Below are 17,572 nucleotides of genomic sequence, written 5' to 3'. Positions count from 1 at the left end.
TTTTTCAAAACTTCCATGTGCATGAGGTACAGTTAATTCAAAGTGTGCTCTAGAAAGGTCTAATTGCAAAAAGGAAGCATTAGGATTACCTCTGGGCTTTATTTTTGTTGCAAACTTGGCAATGACTTAGAAAAAATAGATTAACCAGTCTAGCAACGACCTGCATATTGCTGAATTTGTCTCATCTTCAAAGGGAGAAGCTTTTTGAGTTTTATCATTCAGAAGTTTGAGCTTTTATTCATTAAGGCAGCATAGTGTTATTACTTATGGGCAGCACATCAATCACGCAAATGTGTCCTTTTTTTGTAATTAATATGGCACATACAGGAAAATTAATAAGTAATGACAATGCAAGGAAGTGTCTTTTCCTACATGACACATCCATGAGTACCAAACGAGAAAAACAGCAGTTTCAATTTAGTTGTCTGTTCAAAAATGACCCTGGCTATAGAACGTATGACATGTGAAGACTTGGAGTTGCACTGTAATTGCAGTGGGCTTGTCATGATGTAAGCTTTCACAATGCCCTTTTGACTTCCATCATTTTTATTGCAGTGTGCAGCAAGATAGCTTGTAGCAGTAGTGCCTTTAGAAATTACTGAAAGGGAATCTGAGTGCTGAAGAACCGAGGTTTGATTTGTAGTTCAGAGCAGGCATGGGGGCTTTTTATTTCCTTCCCCCCGCTCTCCCCCCCCCCCCCCCCCCACAAGAAAAATAGTACTTTTAACCCCTAATTTGATGTGTTTGTTGGAATGTTTATTGGAACTTTTGAGTGTAAATCTCAGTGTAACTTTTTAAATTGAGTAAAGCTCATCACACCCAATAATACACCACGTCTTATTTCCAAACCATGATACCATACAATCATGCAAATTAGGAGCAGAAGTAGGCCATTCGGCCCCTCAAGCCTGCTCGGCCATTCAATAAGATCATGGCTGATTGGTTTCTGACTCGAATTCCACATTCCCGTCTACCCCCGACAATCTTAGATTCTTGTTGGGCAAGGGAATCAATCTACCTCCACCTTAAAAATATTCAATGATCCCACCTCCACCATCTTGAGGCAGAGAATTCCAAAGTCGCACAACCCACAGAGAAAGAAATTCTCCTCATCTCTATCCTAAAAGGGCGACCCCTAATTTTAAAATGGTGTCCCCTAGTTCTGATGATAGTTCTGATAATTTCATAAATGCAGTGACAGGAGGAAAAAATGTCTGTATTTAATTGTTAAAAAATAAACTTAATATGAAACAACAGCTGGGCATACCCTAGTAAGTTCTTATAAGGAAAATGTAATGTTTTTAACAGCTAGGTTTTAGCAGCTTTTTTTTTCAAAGAAGCTAAATCAATAAACTTGCCCGACACCAGGAGTTTATTTTAATTTGTTTCTGCCTCAGCTTTATGTGAAACAATCAATGAGAGAAAGCAATGTCCAGTCCCACCTTCCAAATTATATGACAGTTTCTAGTCCTTGAACCTGACTGTCTTTAATACATTGGATTTTTCTTTGAAATGCCGGCTTAAAAAAAAGACTGACAGTTTTCATGTATGTATTCATGTGAGTAGGTAAAACAATAAATGAGCAAGGGAAGCCTTCAAAGGGGAGAACGTTTGGGTAGAGACTAAACACACTACCATGAGGAGGAAAGGAACGGCATCCAAAGCTGGAGCTCCCTGGTTGACTAAAGTTGTAGAGATAAAAATGAAACAGAAAAGGAAGCATATAATAAATGTTATGTCAATAATACAGTAGAAAAGCCAGGTGCATACAGAAAGTGCAAAAGAGAACAGGAAAAGGGGATTGAGAAGCTAAGAGTGTAGGACAACAGAATAGTGGAAAGCATAAAAGGGAATCCAAAAGTCATTTATTAAAGTTAACAGTAAGGCGATATCAAAGAAAATCCTGTGGAGGCACAGGGCATGGCTGAGGTACTAAATGAGTACTTTGCATCTGTCTTTCACTAAAGCAGAGGATGCTGCCAATGCCACAGAGAAGGAGGAGGTAGTAGAGAAATTGGATGGGATAAAAATAGAAGTAGTAATTAAAAGGTTGGCAATGTTCAAAGTAGAAAAATCACCCAGTTTGAATGGGCTGCATTCTAGGTTGCTGAAGGAAGTAAGGGTGGAAATGAAGGAAGCCTTGACCAGTCTTGCAATACTCTTCAGATATGGGAGGATTGCAGAGGACAAGAGGATTGCAAATGTTACACCTTTGTTCAAAAAAAGGGAGATCTCAACCTGGCAACTACCAGCCAGTCTGCACAATGTCTGTGGTAGGGAATTTTTGAGAGACAATAATCTGGAACAAAATTAATTGTCATCTGGAAAATATGGTTTAAAAAAAGGCAACACTGATTTGTGAATGATGCATCATGTTTTACTAACTTGATTACGGTAACTGAGAGGATTGAAGAAGTTAGTTTGGTTGACGTTGTGTATCTGGACTTTTAATAGGTGTTTCATAGACCTATTAGCAAAATTGAAGCCTGATGGATTAAAGGGGCAACGGCAACTTGGATATGAAACTGGCTAAAGGACAGAAAGCAAAGAGTTGTGATGAACAGTTATTTTTCAGACTGCAGGGAAATATATAATGGTGCTCCCCAGGGCTAACATTCAGACTGATGCTCTTTTTGATGTGTATTAATGATCTGGACTTTGCAAACTTTATGTCCTGTTTACCTGGATAACACAAAACTCTGAAATGTAGTAAACAGTGATGAGGATAGTAACAGACTTCAGGAGGGTGTGAAGAAACTGGTGAAATGGCAGATGCAATTTAAGACCAAGTCGTGTGAAGATGTGCATTTTAGTAGGAAGAATGGGGAGAGGCAATATAAAGTAAATAGTATAATTTTAAGGGGGTGCAGAAACAGCGACCTGGGGTCTTGCATATACAAATCTTTGAAGATGGCAGGGCAATTGATAAGGCTGTTAGAAAAGCATGTGGGATCCTTAGCCTTACAAACAGAGACATTAAAGTACAAAAGTTATATTAAACTTTCATAAATCATTGGTTAGGCCCCAGATGGAATGTTGTGACCAATTCTGGGCACCGCACTTGAGGAAGGATATGAAGGATTAGAGAAGATGCAAAGGAGATTTACTAGAATTATATTGAGATGCAGGACTTTGGTTATTACGTGGTGAGACTAGAGAAGCTGGAGTTGTTCTCCTTCGAGCAGAGAAAGATTTGATAGAGGTGTTCAAAATCATGAAGGCCTCTGATTTGGGTAAATAAACTGTTTCCGCTGGGCAGGAGGGATAATATCCGAGGACATGGATTTAAGGTAATTGGCCACAGAACTAGAGGCACAATGACCAGAGTTGTTTTTTTTACACAGTGAGCTGTTATGATATGGAGTGCATTGCCTGAGGGTGATGGGAGCAGGTTTGATTAGTAACCTTCCACGGTGAGTTGGATAAATACTTGAAAGGGAAAAGACACGAGCATTGTAAAGCCCTCAACGAACTGGCACAGGCACAATGGGCCACATGGCCTTCTGTGCTATATAATTTGATGATTCTGGACCTACTCTGTCATGCTGTCTTGATAAGCCTGTTATCGCATCCCATAATATTGAAAAATTATAATACTGATCAGTCCGTATGGTTTCTCTATTAGCGACATATATGTAGATATTGATCCTTATATTGGCTGTTGCAATACCGAAGAATGTTGTATGAGTGCCGAGATAGAGATCGGCCAGGAATTTATTTGGGCAGCAAGGGTCTCGGCCACTGGCTAAAGGGCCGGCGAGAGCCCCGCGCTGCCTCTTCTGGGGAAGGCCCACCACATTGTGTCAATTGTCCACAAAAGCGGACAGCAGCGGGCTTTCCCTGGGATTAAGGACCTCGGCAATGGAAGTCCTGCTTGCTGAGAGCTGCTGGCCAATCTGAGCAGTGCCACTGCAAAGGTGGTGGCTGCCGCCAATACTGAAATCACCAGAGACACTGGACCCAGGTCACGGCTGTGCCAAAGCGGGAGAGGTTTCATTGGGGGGGGGGGGGAGGGAGTTGGCTCTCAGTGGGTTCCCCCTTTCCTGACGCCGGGTCCCTCGATCAGGCACTAAGTGCCTTTTAATGCGGGACACCACGCCCTGCTCGGAGCCAGCAAGCAACCCACTGAGGTTTGCTTGGCATGCTCCCCATGCGGTAACAAGCTCGGCTAATACAGGTGGTGGCACGATGAGGCTTTTAATTGGGTATTAATTTGCCCATTTAAGGGCCTCAGTTAGGGGTGGGGGGGTGGGAGTGGTAGGCAGTTCATGGGCTTTACCGTCCCGGACTTAATTTTGGTAGTGGCAGGAAGGTGGTGAGGTCCCCTCAACCGCCACCATCCCATCCCAATTATATGCTCTCTCCCCCAGGGTGACTTTGGAGGCAGGGAGCATAACATTCCCCCCATCAAGTCTGTGCTTATAATTAGTCAGGGAGCTGTAGAAAATGTTATTATGAAGGCTGTGGAATGTTGATGTCTATTTTAATGAGGGGTTACAGTCAGGGTGCTTTATAATTCCTGCTTTCGAGGAAGGTGTAAACAATGTAGAAGATTCAGAGGCCAGAGTATATTCACAAGTGTTATAGCATAGCAAACATACAATATGTGAAATTTGAGAATACAGTGAAGTGCTGATTGAAAGGACATGCCATTGGGACACATTTGACGTTCTGTTTTGGCCACCTCCAGTACATTGTTCAATGAACATAAAGCACCAGGCAAAGCTTTTCATGGAATTACAATAAACCCACATTGAACAATGCTATATTTACAATCCTGGTTATAAGTAGATTCAGAGGTTCAGTGTTCTAAATGTTCTCCAGAACCTGGAGAGTATTTTATAAGCTTGAATATGCTGCCAACTGTTGTTTAATTCCTTGTATTATGTGCAGCCTAAAATATGCACCCCACCACCATGGCCAGTCATTCAACCTTCCAGTTTGAGTCCTGCCTTTTGAAAGTTGATCTTTTACTCACCCCATCATTATAGAAGTTAAAATTTGGTGCATTCTGATTTTGGTCTCATCACAGAAGATTTTCCTACATTCCAACAGTGACTGTACTTCAAAAGTACTTAATTGGCTGGAAAGCACTTTGAGATGTCCTGAGGACATGAAAGACATGATATAAATGCAAGTCTGTCTGTCTTGCTTACATTAAGACACGGGTAGATGATCGCCCAAAAAAGAATGTTTTAAATGACTTCAGATGTCTTGGTACATGCTGAACTTGCAATATGCACACCCTTTGTGAGGAGACTGTTTAAATAACTGACTCAGAAATTGAATCTAACTCAGATGGAGTAATTTAGTGGGCTGCACATTTTACCCTTTTGAATGTTATTGTTTGTATGCTTTTGGTGAATGACTTATTTAACTATTAAAGTTTCATGACATTTTATTTTTCAAAGACCTTTTTATGTGGATCAACGTGTTGCAAACTTAAATGTTCCAGGTTAATCATTCATGCCAGGTTCATTGTGACCTGCAATTTTAAAGCCTGTGCAGTTTTACTGCCTCCCAAGGTTTAGTACTATAGCTGTGTGTGAAAAGATTATACGGAAGTGAATCACAAGGAAGCAAAGTTCTAGTGAGATTCCAAACATCACTGGGAACTGCTGTAATACAGCAAACCATTGACCATTGTCTATTGCATTCGTGAGAGAATGTACAAAGTGTGCAGGAGTGGTAGAGATACAAGTCTATCTAGAGTATTTATTTTTTAAGATCATTCATGAGATATGGGCATCACTGGCCAGGTCAGCATTTATTGCCTATCCAAATTGCCCTTGAGAAGTTGGTGGCGAGTTGCCTTCTTGAACAGCTGCAGTCCTTGTGGTGAAGGCATTCCAGGATTTTGACCCAGCAACGATGAAGGAACAGCGATATAGTTCAAAGTCAGGGTAGTGTGTGACATGGAGGGGAATTTGCGGGTGATAGTGTTCCCGTGTGCCTGCTGCCCTTGTCCTTCTAGGTGGTATAGAGGTTGTGCATTTGGAAGGTGTGGTTGAAAAAGCCTTGGTGAGTTGTTGTAGTACATCTTGCAGATGATACACCCTGCAGCCACTGTGTTCCAGTGGTAGAGCGAGTGAATGTTTAAGGTGGTGGATAAAACAATCGGGCTGCATTGCCCTGGATGTTGTCAAGCTTCTTGAGTGTTGTTGGAGCTGCACTCATCTCGGCAAGTGGAGAATATTCCATCACATTGCTAACTTGTGCCTTTCTTGTAGGTGGTGGAAAGGCTTTGGGGAGTAGGGAGTTTAGTGACTTGCTTCAGAATACCCAACCTCACCTGCTCTGGTAGTCACTGTATTCATGGGGCTAGTCCAGTTAAGTTTCTGATCAATGGTGACATTCAGGATATTGATGGTGAGGGATTTGGTGATGGTCATGCTTTTTAGTATTAAGTGGTGGTGGGTAGATTCACTGGGGATGGTAATTGCCTGGTACTCCACAAATGATACTTGCCATTTAACCCAATCCTGAATGTTATCCAGGTCTTGCTTCATGCAAGCACGGTTGGTTGATTGGCATCTTTCCATCTACAAAAGATGATGGACATGCAGCAAACAATCCGTTTAAGTGGGGTGTCTTCATGGTGCACCTTCCCTGATGGCTGTGAATGCCAATCCTTGAGAAGCAGGTTCTGTCACAAGTACCACACATGAAGCTGCCAAGTGATGCTGTGGGTTGTTGTTTTTCACATTGGCACCTGTTGCCAGGTTTCTGTAGCAACTGGTCAATGTGGTAGTTTACACCAGTCCACAGGTTCTGTCGCCATTTCCCTCTTTCACCAGCTAGTGACTCCCAGATGCGGTAGTCCACATTTAGGGCCCTCATGTCATGCTTGCAAGCATCCTTGAAGTGGAGCTTTGGGCGTCCCACTGGTCATCTGGCCCGGCGACCTCGCTGTACAGACGGTCCTTGGGTATGCGACCATATTCCATCCTGCGGACATGTCCGATCCACTGAAGCCGCCTCTGATTAGTGCCAACACAATTGGGAGCTCTGCCTTTGCGAGGACTGCCACATTTGTGATTTTGTTGCCAGGATATACCCATAATGCACTGCTGACTGCGGCGATGGAAATTATTGAGCTGCTTTTCCTGGTAGCTGTAAATCGTCGATGTTTCACAGTCATTTAGCAAGGTGCTGAGAACACAGGCCCTATAAACCATCAGCTTGGTCCGAAGGGTCAGCTTGGGTGTTATCCCACATTTCGTGAGTTGGCTGAAGGTGGTAGCTGCTTTCCCTCTGTGTAACAAGCTCTGCATCAAGGGATAGATTGTCTGTCACTGTGGATCCAAGGTAGCAGAATTTGTTAACCACTACCAGTGCGGTGTTATTTAGTGTGATCAGGGCCGGAGATGTAACACCTTGTCCCATGACAACGGTTTTCTTGATGCTTCTAGTCAAGGAGAACAAGTTACTGGCCTGGGAGAGACAGTTCATGAGTCTTTCTAGCTGAGTTTCTGTGTGAGCGACTAGCACAGCATCATCAGCGTAGAGGAGTTCTCTATCAGGACGCAATGTGTTTTTGTCTTCGCTTACAGCCTTGATAGATTGCAAGCATGGACCTCTTCATTATCTGAGGAATTGCGAATAGAGCTGAAAATTGTTTAATCATCAGCAAACATCCCCACTATTGATATAGTGGAAGCAAGGTAATTGATGAAGCATCTGAAGAAGGTCGGTCTGAGGACACTGCCCTGAGGAACACCTGCAGTGATGTCCTGGGGCTGAGATGACTGGCCTCTAATAACCACAACCATCTTTCTTTTGTGATCGGTATGTCCCTATCAGTGGAAAAGTTTTCCTCCTCATTCTCATTAACTTCAATTTACCAAGGCTGCTTGATGTCACATTCGGTCAAATGCTGCCTTGATGCCAAGGGCAGTTACACTCACCTCATCTCTAGAATTCAGCACTATTGTCCATGTTTGGACCAAGGCTGTACTGAGGTCTAGAGCTAAGTGGCCCTGGCGGAACCCAAACTGAGCATCAGTGAGCAGTTACTGGTAAGTAAGTGCCACTTGATAGCACTGTTGACGACACTTTCCACCACTTCGATTGAGAGTAGACTGATGGGCCAGTAATTGGCCAGATTAGATTTGTGTTGCTTTCAGTGGACAGGACATAACTGGGCAATTTTCCACTTTGTCGGGTAGATGCCAGTGTTGTTGCTGTCTTGGAACAGCTTGGCTAGAGACATGGCTAGTTCTGGTGCACCAGTTTTTAGCACTACAGCTGGGATGTTGTTGGGGCTGATAGCCTTTGCTGTATCCATGTACTCGGGACTGTTTGGGATAATGTAGAGGGAGTTTTGCTCTGTACATAATCTGTGTTGTTACTGCATTAGGACTGCTGAAATGGATTGCACAGAGGGAGCTTTGCTCTGTATCTAACGTGTGCTGTACCTATCCTGGGAGTGTTTGATGGGACAGCGTAGAGGGAACTTTACTCTATCCAACCCGTGTTATGCCTACTTTTCTCGATACCTTGTGGAATGAATCAAATCCGTTAAAAACTGGCTTCTGTGATGGGAACCTTGAGGCAAAGATGGCACTTCTGGCTGAAAATGGTATAAATGCTTCAGTTTTGACTTTTGCACTCATGCTGGGCTCCCATCATTGAAGATGTGTAGGTTCATTGAGCCTCCTCCTCCCATTAGTTGTTTAATTGTCCACCACCATCCTTGACTGGATGTCGCAGGACTGCAAAGCTTTGATATGATCCGTTGGTTGTGCGATCATTTTGCTCTGTCTATAGCATACTGCTTCCACTGTTTAGCATGCATGTAATCCTGTGTTGTAGCTTCACCAGGTTGGTACTTCATTTTGAAGTATACCTGGCGCTGCTCCTGACATGCTCTCCTACACTCCTCATTGAATGAGAGTTGGTCCCCTGGCTTAGAGCATGGCCACTCGACCTGAACCCAAAGGGACCAGACGACATGTGTCGGGTTTGGGTCGGGTCGCTCTTCTGGGTCCGGCATTCGGGCTCGGGTCGGATCGGGCCAGGTCAGACATAGTGACAGTGCTGTCTTTTGGTCAGGGAGGGAAAGGGAAGTAAGAGTAAGTGTCATTAATTTCTGGTAGTCAAGTCAAGTCGAGTCAGGTGCAGGAAAAAACCAAAGGACACGGGCCCAAGTCGGGTTCGGGTTAGATGTGGTCCAGTCGGGTTTGGAACGGGTTTCAATTGTATATGGGCGGCACAGTGGCGCAGTGGCGCAGTGGTTAGCACCGCAGCCTCACAGCTCCAGCGACCCGGGTTCAATTCTGGGTACTGCCTGTGTGGAGTTTGCAAGTTCTCCCTGTGTCTGCGTGGGTTTTCTCCGGGTGCTCCGGTTTCCTCCCACAAGCCAAAAGACTTGCAGGTTGGTAGGTAAATTGGCCATTATAAATTGTCCCTAGTATAGGTAGGTGGTAGGGAAATATAGGTGGGGATGTGGTAGGAATATGGGATTAGTGTAGGATTAGTATAAATGGGTGGTTGATGGTCGGCACAGACTCGGTGGGCCGAAGGGCCTGTTTCAGTGCTGTATCTCTAAACTAAACTATACCTGAGCAGGCCTTTACCCTGGCTTGATTGGTAATGGTAGTGAGGAATATGTTGAGCCATGAGGTTACAGATTGTGGTTAAATACAACTCTGTTGCTGCTAATGGCTCACAGTGCCTCAAATTCCCGGTTTTGAACTATTAGATCTGTTCTGAATCTATCCCTTTTAGCAAGGTGGTAATGCCACACATGATGGAGGGTGTTCTGAGTCTGAATTCGAGACTTCATGTTCATATGGACTGTGCAGTCATCACTCCCGCTGATAGTCATGGACAGATGGATCTGCAACAGCTAGATTGGTGCAGAAGAGGTCAAGTAGGTTTTTCCCTCCTATTGGTTCTCTCACTACATGCCTCAGGTCCAGTCTGGCATCTTTGTTCTTCTGGAGTTAGCCAGCTCAGTCAGTAGCGGTGCTACCGAGCCACTCTTGGTGATGGGCATTGAAGTTCCCCACCCAGAGTACATTCTGTACCTTTTCTACCCTCACTGCTTCTTCCAAGTGGTAGAAGAGCTGGAGGAGAACTGATTTGATCAGCTGAGGGAGACAGGTGGTAATCAGCAGGAGGTTTCTCTGCCCATATTTGACCTGATGCTGTTACTTCAATATTGTTTCTCTTGTCCTGGTCAAGGTATTCACTTGGCAGACCCATACATCAAGCAGTAAAGACTTGAGACCTACGTTGACCTACGAGAGAGAAAACCTTGGAGAAGAGAGAACCTCAAGGAGAAAAAGAGGGAGACCCTGCTTAATCTGTGGATAAGCGAGATAGACCCTGTTGAAGGAAGTGAGAGATAGGGCATTCTGAGAGGTCGTAGAGAATTTGGGGAATGTGAAAGAGATGGACCTGTTTTAGGTTGGGGGGTAAGAGAGAGTCTGTTAAAGGGTATAAGTGAGAAACCCTTTTGAGTAGGACCCTATTAGGGGGTAGAGAGACATGTGTTGCTGGGACGAGGGTGGGAGAGGCACAGAAAGAATATGCTAAAGAAGATTTTGCCTCATCAATACCTTTTTTAAAGTATGTTGCAGCTTTTCAAACAAAAAAGGTAGAGAACAGCAAGTCATGGTAAGTGGTTGTTTTTCAAACTCGAGGATGGTAGACAGCGGTGTTCACCATGACCAGGAACTCGCTGCCTACGAGGGTTGTGGAAATGGAGACAATCAATAATTTTGAATAGAAATTGGATCAGCACTTGTGGGAAATAAACTTGCAGGGCTATAGGGAATAGACCTGGCACAGAATCTATGCGCCTCCTTCTGTGCTACAATAACTCTATGAATTTATAAAATCTACGATGCCATGAGACTTCATAGGATCCAGAGTTAAAGTTGAGGACCTCCCAGGGCCATTCCATCCTGACTGTGCCATCAACTCCAGTGACTCCGTCCTGCCGATGGAACAGGGATGGTGATGGAGGAGTCTGGGATGTTGGCTGAAAGGTATGATTGTGATAATTACTATGTTAAGCTATTGCTTGACTAGTCGGTGGGAAAGCTCTGCTAATTTTGGCGCAAGTCCCGAGATGTTAGTAAGGTCGACGTTGCAGGACTGACAGGGCTAGAAACGCTGTTGTTGTGCTTGGTGCTGACTAGATTGATGCTGTCTGTCCGGTTTTATTCATGTTATTTTTCAGAGTGGTTTGATGGACCATTTCAGAGGGCAGTAAAGAGTCAACCACATTTCTCTGGGTCTGGAGTCACACACAGGCCAGATCGAATAAGGACAGCAGATTTCATTCCCTGAAGGACATTAGTGAACTAGATGAGTTTTTACATCAGTCTGTAGTTTCATGATCACCATTACGACACTAGTTTAATTCCAGATTTATTAAATCAACTGAATTTAAATTCCCAATCTGCTGTGGTGGGATTTGAACTCCTGCCTCTGGATTACTAGTCCAACAATATAATCACTACGCTGCCATACCCTGCTGCGTCAAACCCAAAGCTCCTTGTCCCAATGTACATGTCCTGCTTTGAGTTTCTCAGCATGGTAATGGGTAGCAGGAGAGTGATAGTTATTTGTCGGACGATGCAAGTCTCTTAATGACTTTCCTGATCTTGAGATCTGTTCCTGATGGGTTCAGCAGCCAACTATGCATTCATCATGTCATGGATCGGCTGATGGGTTTTAATTTGGGAGAAGGCGCTTGCGCCAGATTTCCTGCAGTGTAAATACAAGTATCTATTCATTTTTTATCCCCCAGTTGTACTATGAAACTAAGTCTAGGAAAGATTCACAGCACCGAGGTCATGGGCCCGTTTTGATGAAGGAAGTCGTGGTGTGGCAGACAGCACCGGCTTGAATTGAAAACTGCTTTCTTCAATTAGTATCAGTAACTTTCATGACTTGGAGTCTTCAAATACTAATGCGATTACTAGTAGATTGCAAATATCTTTAGGCAATGTATTTAAATTTACAGGATCTAACTTGTAATTTGAGCTGAGTTTTTTTTAAAAATAGAAAGTGTACATCACAGTAACTGAAATGAGATTTTATTACAATAATAAAGTATGTAATTCTACATGGAAGCATAAGCAAGATGGTTAAATTTCACTGGTACTGTTGGAGTTGCAAATTCACTTTTTAGCTTATTACCAGTTCATTTTTTTTTTAAACTGAGGGGGATAGAGAAGTCGGTCAGACTGAATTGGTGAGTCTCAAAGTGCCAATATATCTCTAAACAGCAGCAGTTAATTTTGTAGAGAAATGTTAGGACATTAATAGAGGAAATTACATTTTTCCACAAATTGACTTTGATATACTTAGTTTTTTTTTTCCTTGAACAAAACTTTGTGCCTCTCTAAATGGAAAGAATTGCTATGTAATTATGTAAGAAACCATTCTCAATGCATTCCACATCCCACAGTTCTAAATATTGTCAGGTAGCGATGGTCTTGTCAAAGAAAGCATCTAAGGTCAGTGGCTCATGGGCAGGTACATGTTAATATTGTGTGCTTGATTGGTTCTTTACATGCATTTGGCAATTCAACAATTAAGGTTTTGAACCTTCTAGAGTGTATCTCCTTCTTGTGACAACAACTTGTGGCATTGTGTCTAAGGACTGTAATATCTGTGGAATGGAATGAGTTTTGAAAAATGCCTCACATGTGTGATCGATTTATAAAACAAATGGCTGCTGACAAATTCCAAAGATAAGGGATATTAGCTTTCAGTTAATATGGGACCATCTAGTCAGGCACAGACTAAGGCAAATATTTTTTGTGCAGGGAAGACTGCAGCTTTCTGTGTCATGTTTTGTATAGGTGCCTCAACCCAGGAATGTGGCTTTCATAGATTTTACAGTCGGTCAAACTGAATGGCTTCAGCCTTTGATTTGTCACTACCACTCACCTTCTCAAGAGTTTGATATTAATGAAGTTTTAACCTTTTTGCTTAACCTTTAGCCAATAATAAAAACACTTTTTCTGTTTTTCTTCCTGTTTTGTGCAGAAAAACTCTACAATTCTTGTGGCCGGGAACTGAGAAGAGCCCTTTTTTCACTCAAGCAGATATTCCAGGTTAGTACTGATCGACACTGCACTGTTTATGGTGCCTGGCCTTTCCAGCTTAGTGGCATGTTGTAGTTCTGAGATATTTCGACCTGAAGATCCCAAGTTCACTCTCTGGTTTGTGTTAAGTTTGCTGATCTCAATGCAGGCAGGAATTAGGCTGTTGCAATTAACTGCAGCACCCCTAGATTTGCAAGGAGAAGAATCAGCGAAGGTTCCTGCTGCTTCCTGCTATCCCATGCCTGCTGCTAGAAAATGCACATGTGGGGATGCCTGATCAGAGCAGGATTAGGCTTAGTTATGATGCTGCCTGTGATGAATAGCTTGATGGTGCTTGTTGCTTATGCTTACACGCAATGAGCACTATTTGGATGAAGTACCAGAGAGCTATCGTTGCCTGTGGAGCTGTTTGCCAGAAACTGTCTGTGTCTTCAGGGCAGGAGAGAAATCATTTGGGGGGAGGGGCAAGAGTCAGAACATCTGGCACATGAATAATTCCACAAAGATACAGAGACCAGACTAATAAAGCAAGATAACTTGCGAGGAGGAATAGAGATGAGTTCAGTTGCAGTGTATTTCCAGGGCTTGATAATGTAGGCCACATGCCAGTGGAATGAAAGTTAGTTGTTGAATGCCAAAATGAAAGTAGCTATTATGCAGGAAGTATTGGTATCATATAATTAGTGACTTGAGCGAAGCTTGTGATTAGCAGGTAAGGAAACAAACATAGCCAAAGTGAGTGATGGTCTTGAAAGAAAGGATGTGACACACAAGATCAGGCTGTTTCAACTCCAAATCAAGGCTGTTTAAACTCAAAAATGGTGTCCCTACTATTCCAGGATGTGACTTTTTTTCCTCAAAAAAAAAAGTTTGTGTGTTTAGTGAATATTCTTTGCCATCTAGTACACTGTACGATGAAGTATGCTTCTGAGATCAATCATTGTGTGAGGTTCTCAGGCCAATTAATTCCTGATCTAAGCTGCACAGCATGACGACTTCCAGCATGTGAGATCAAGGTAATTACCGATGAGGAAGTCCATTTGACCCACCTTCATTCAGAAAGACCCTGCAACATATGAGCTGCTACTCTTGTTCCATTTTTGCCTTTAAACATAAGAACAGTGGGATTGACGTACTGAGTTGATGAATGGAAATTCTTTCCTAGCTGCAGTCCATTCATTCTCCCATCGCAAGATGTGAAATGCACCTTGAATAACCTTGCTATTTTCAGTTCTACGGTATGTGCTACAAACCTGCTGACGTGTATGTGTCCGTAGAATGTTCTGGATGTAAATATTTAACAGCTGCTGCCTTCATTCATGCCTTACTTTTAGGAACTTTCCATTGTGCCAGTTTTTCTGGGACTTCTGAAGAGTCTCAATGGTAATAGATTTAAGTTTATTTCCAATTAGCCTGTTCCTATAATATATGATGAGGATAACTCTTCCAGTGTGTGTTCCTTTCACTGAATCAGACAATTGTGAAAGGAACCAAATTGAAGGAACTGGGGCATTATATTTTTCTTTGGTTAAAGAATTTTAAATATTGGGCAGGTTTGTGGAGAACAAGACTAAATGCAAGTGTTTGAAGCAGTAACGTGTGCTGTTGACCCAGCGGAATCGAGGAAAATATCAGGATTATACAGAATTCACTGCCTGAATGGTAAATCATGAGAAGATTACCGCCATTGACCTGTGGGACTTCTTGTCTAGAGGGGTTGCTTTCAGTGAAATTGCTGTCATATCTCATTTGAAGATAATTTGTTGCATTAAAGACTTTCCAAGCCTGCTTTGCAAAAATACATTTGTTTTATCGGTTGAATGATTCCAGTCAGACATAAACCACAGTAAAATGCAAGCAAATGTATACATTTCATGAGTTTTTAACATGGGCAATCAGTGTTTAGACCCACACCCTGCACTTTCCACTCCTAAAGCTGTATGGATTCTAACTCCGTGATGGAATATAAGGATGTCCTTGGGAATTTGTTGTCAGTCAGAATGCATACCAATGGAAAATAGGGAACTGGTAACGTTGAGATAGAGAGAGATCTGCAGACAGTTCAGAGACATATGTTTTTAAAAATAAATAACAGCAATGCGACTGGGGGATTTGAACTTTTCCAAAATTGACTGGGTAAAGGTAATGCAAGTGGTCAAAGTGGATGATAGTCTTCAATTCATTCAAAGAACCACTTATGTTTCCAGTTCAAGATGGAAACCAGGAATATCAGATGAACACTTAATGCATTTTTATGTTACAGAAAGTAAAAGTTAGAGGGAATAGGGCTCTCGGGGATAAAGGTAAGGCAGAGAAATCAAATAGATATTTTGTATCAGTTTTTTAAAGCTACGGTGGAAGAGACTCCGGTGTACTAGAAGAGAATATCGAACAATCGTTCGAGATAACGGGAGAAAAAGGAATTGGTTCTGAATAGAAACTGAACAGAACTCAATGGATAAGTCAATCTCAGCTGCTGAAAGAAGTCAGAAAGAAGATAGTAGAGGCTCTGTTCACAATTTTAATGCTCTTTAAATATGAAAATCGTGCCATGAGGTGGGGGATTAATCAATGTAAGACCTTTGTTCAAAGAAGGAAAGAGGATCAATTGGGGATTTTATAATTCTGTAAGATTGATAGTGATTTGTTAGACTTGTGCTTTTTTTATTCATTCATAGGATGTGAGCATTGCTGGCAAGGTCAGCATTTGTTGTCCATCCCTAATTGCTCTTTAGAAGGCTTGCTAGGCCATTTCAGAGCGTAGTTAAGAGGCAGCTGCGTTACTGTGGGTCTGGAGTCAGATGTAGGCCAGACTAGGTAAGGATGGCAGATTTCCTTCCCTAAAGGAGATTAGTGAAGCCGATAGGTTTTTGCAACAATCTGGTAGTTTCTTAGCTTTTTATTCCAGATTTATTAATTAATTGAATTTTAATTCCACCAGCTGTCACGGGATTAGAACTCCTGTCTCCAGAGCATTAGTCTGGGCCTCTGAATTACTAGGTCCATTCCTATACTTCACAGTTTAACCTCCTCGGCACTTCTGAACCAACCACATGATTTAATTTTCTTTTGCTGCTAGTTCAAGCATCACCTGGAGAAGAATGGTGCTCCAGGACTTGCATGATGGTGGTCTTGCTGTTCAAGTCCAGCCCTAAATCTGATTAAAGAGCACAGTTTATATTGATTCAGATGTTCCAAATTAATTGTAGGGGTTTCCTACATCAGTGATAGGATATCATGGTTAATTGCAGAAGGTTACAGGAAGGTGTTTTTTGAGCAGTATTTGACTGGAGTTAACTCAACCCCACTGAGCCGTAGAGTGTATTAACCTGGAGAAATCTACAAAAAAGAATTATTCATCTTCGTTTCCATTTTTGTGACCTAAGAAAAGCCCTAAAAAAAAATTGTTTTTCATTGTTTTGTGCACGTGGTGACGAGGCCAACTCGAATTTATTTATCACCATTGAAATAGTAAATGTCCCAAGAGGCTTCACAGGAGTGTTATCAAACAAAATTTAACACTGAGCCACATGAGTAGATATTGGGACAGGTGACCAGAAGCTTGGTCAAAGGGGTAGGTTTTAAGGAGTGACTGAAGAGGAGCAGGGAGAGCTAGAGAGAAAGAGGCTTAGGGAGGGAATTCCAAAGCTTTGGGCTTCAACAGCTGAAGGCATGGCCATCAATGGTGAATCAATTAAAATTGGGGATGCATAAGAGACCAGCATTGAAGGAGCTCAGAGATATCTGAGTTGGAGGGCTGGAAGAGTTTATGGAGATAGGGAGGACAAAGCCGGGGAGGGATTTGAGAATGCGGATAAAAATTATTAAATTGGGGCATTGTTGGAGGACGGTTGGTGCTGGGCAGAGTAAATCCCATTCTGTAAGATTCTGGTCTTGCGTGCAGACGGGTCTCCTGTCTGTAGATTTCAATGGATGATGAAAAACAAAACAATGAGCCTATGAATTTTCAATCCATGCTGACTGTATATGAGGCTGTGCTGTATTCATGTTGATCATTCCCAATGATCGCATTTCCAGGTGCAGCATAAAGCTGCTTCTGCTGTGGCCTGAGGTTTCCATTTAAAATGCACTGGTTTAATCAGTTTGCCTGATGGACAACAATAGATTTTTGTTTGCTTAGATATGTTTGCTGTTCAGAAAACAACGGAATGTAGATCCTATTATTTAAAAAGAAAAAATTGGAATTTCCATTTTGTTAAGCAGATGCTAAAATAAATGGGGTGTGTTTATTCATCTGCAATGCAGTCCTCTCTAAATGAAGCAATGTGCCCTTTCCAAATGCCATTGAGTAATGTGCTGGCTGGCACCCAAAATGTACAACTTCAACCTCTCTGCATCTCCATCCATCAATGTATATATATATTTTAAAAATCTGCAGCGGTTTCACAACTTGATTCCACAAGGGACTGCAAGGTCTGACCAGCAGCAAATGACCTTGATGCAGATCTTCCATGTCGTGTAGAATGCAGATCGTTTCCAAA

General features: G+C 42.4%; 1 protein-coding gene across 7 annotated transcripts in view; it reads left to right on the top strand.

Annotated features, from left to right (window-relative positions):
• Window positions 1-17,572, top strand: part of fhod3b (formin homology 2 domain containing 3b) — a 603,766-nt gene that overhangs the window by 253,154 nt on the left and 333,040 nt on the right. For all 7 annotated transcript variants that reach the window (XM_068055417.1, XM_068055443.1, XM_068055407.1 and 4 more), the window contains exon 4: window positions 13,012-13,079. In XM_068055417.1, the coding sequence (XP_067911518.1) occupies window positions 13,012-13,079 (68 nt within the window). The remainder of the gene's footprint in view (window positions 1-13,011; window positions 13,080-17,572) is intronic.

This window comes from Heterodontus francisci, chromosome 2 (assembly GCF_036365525.1).
Source record: "Heterodontus francisci isolate sHetFra1 chromosome 2, sHetFra1.hap1, whole genome shotgun sequence".
NCBI lineage: Eukaryota > Metazoa > Chordata > Chondrichthyes > Heterodontiformes > Heterodontidae > Heterodontus > Heterodontus francisci.
Note: the sequence above shows the minus strand (reverse complement) of the source record. Positions and strands in the feature narration are given on the sequence as shown.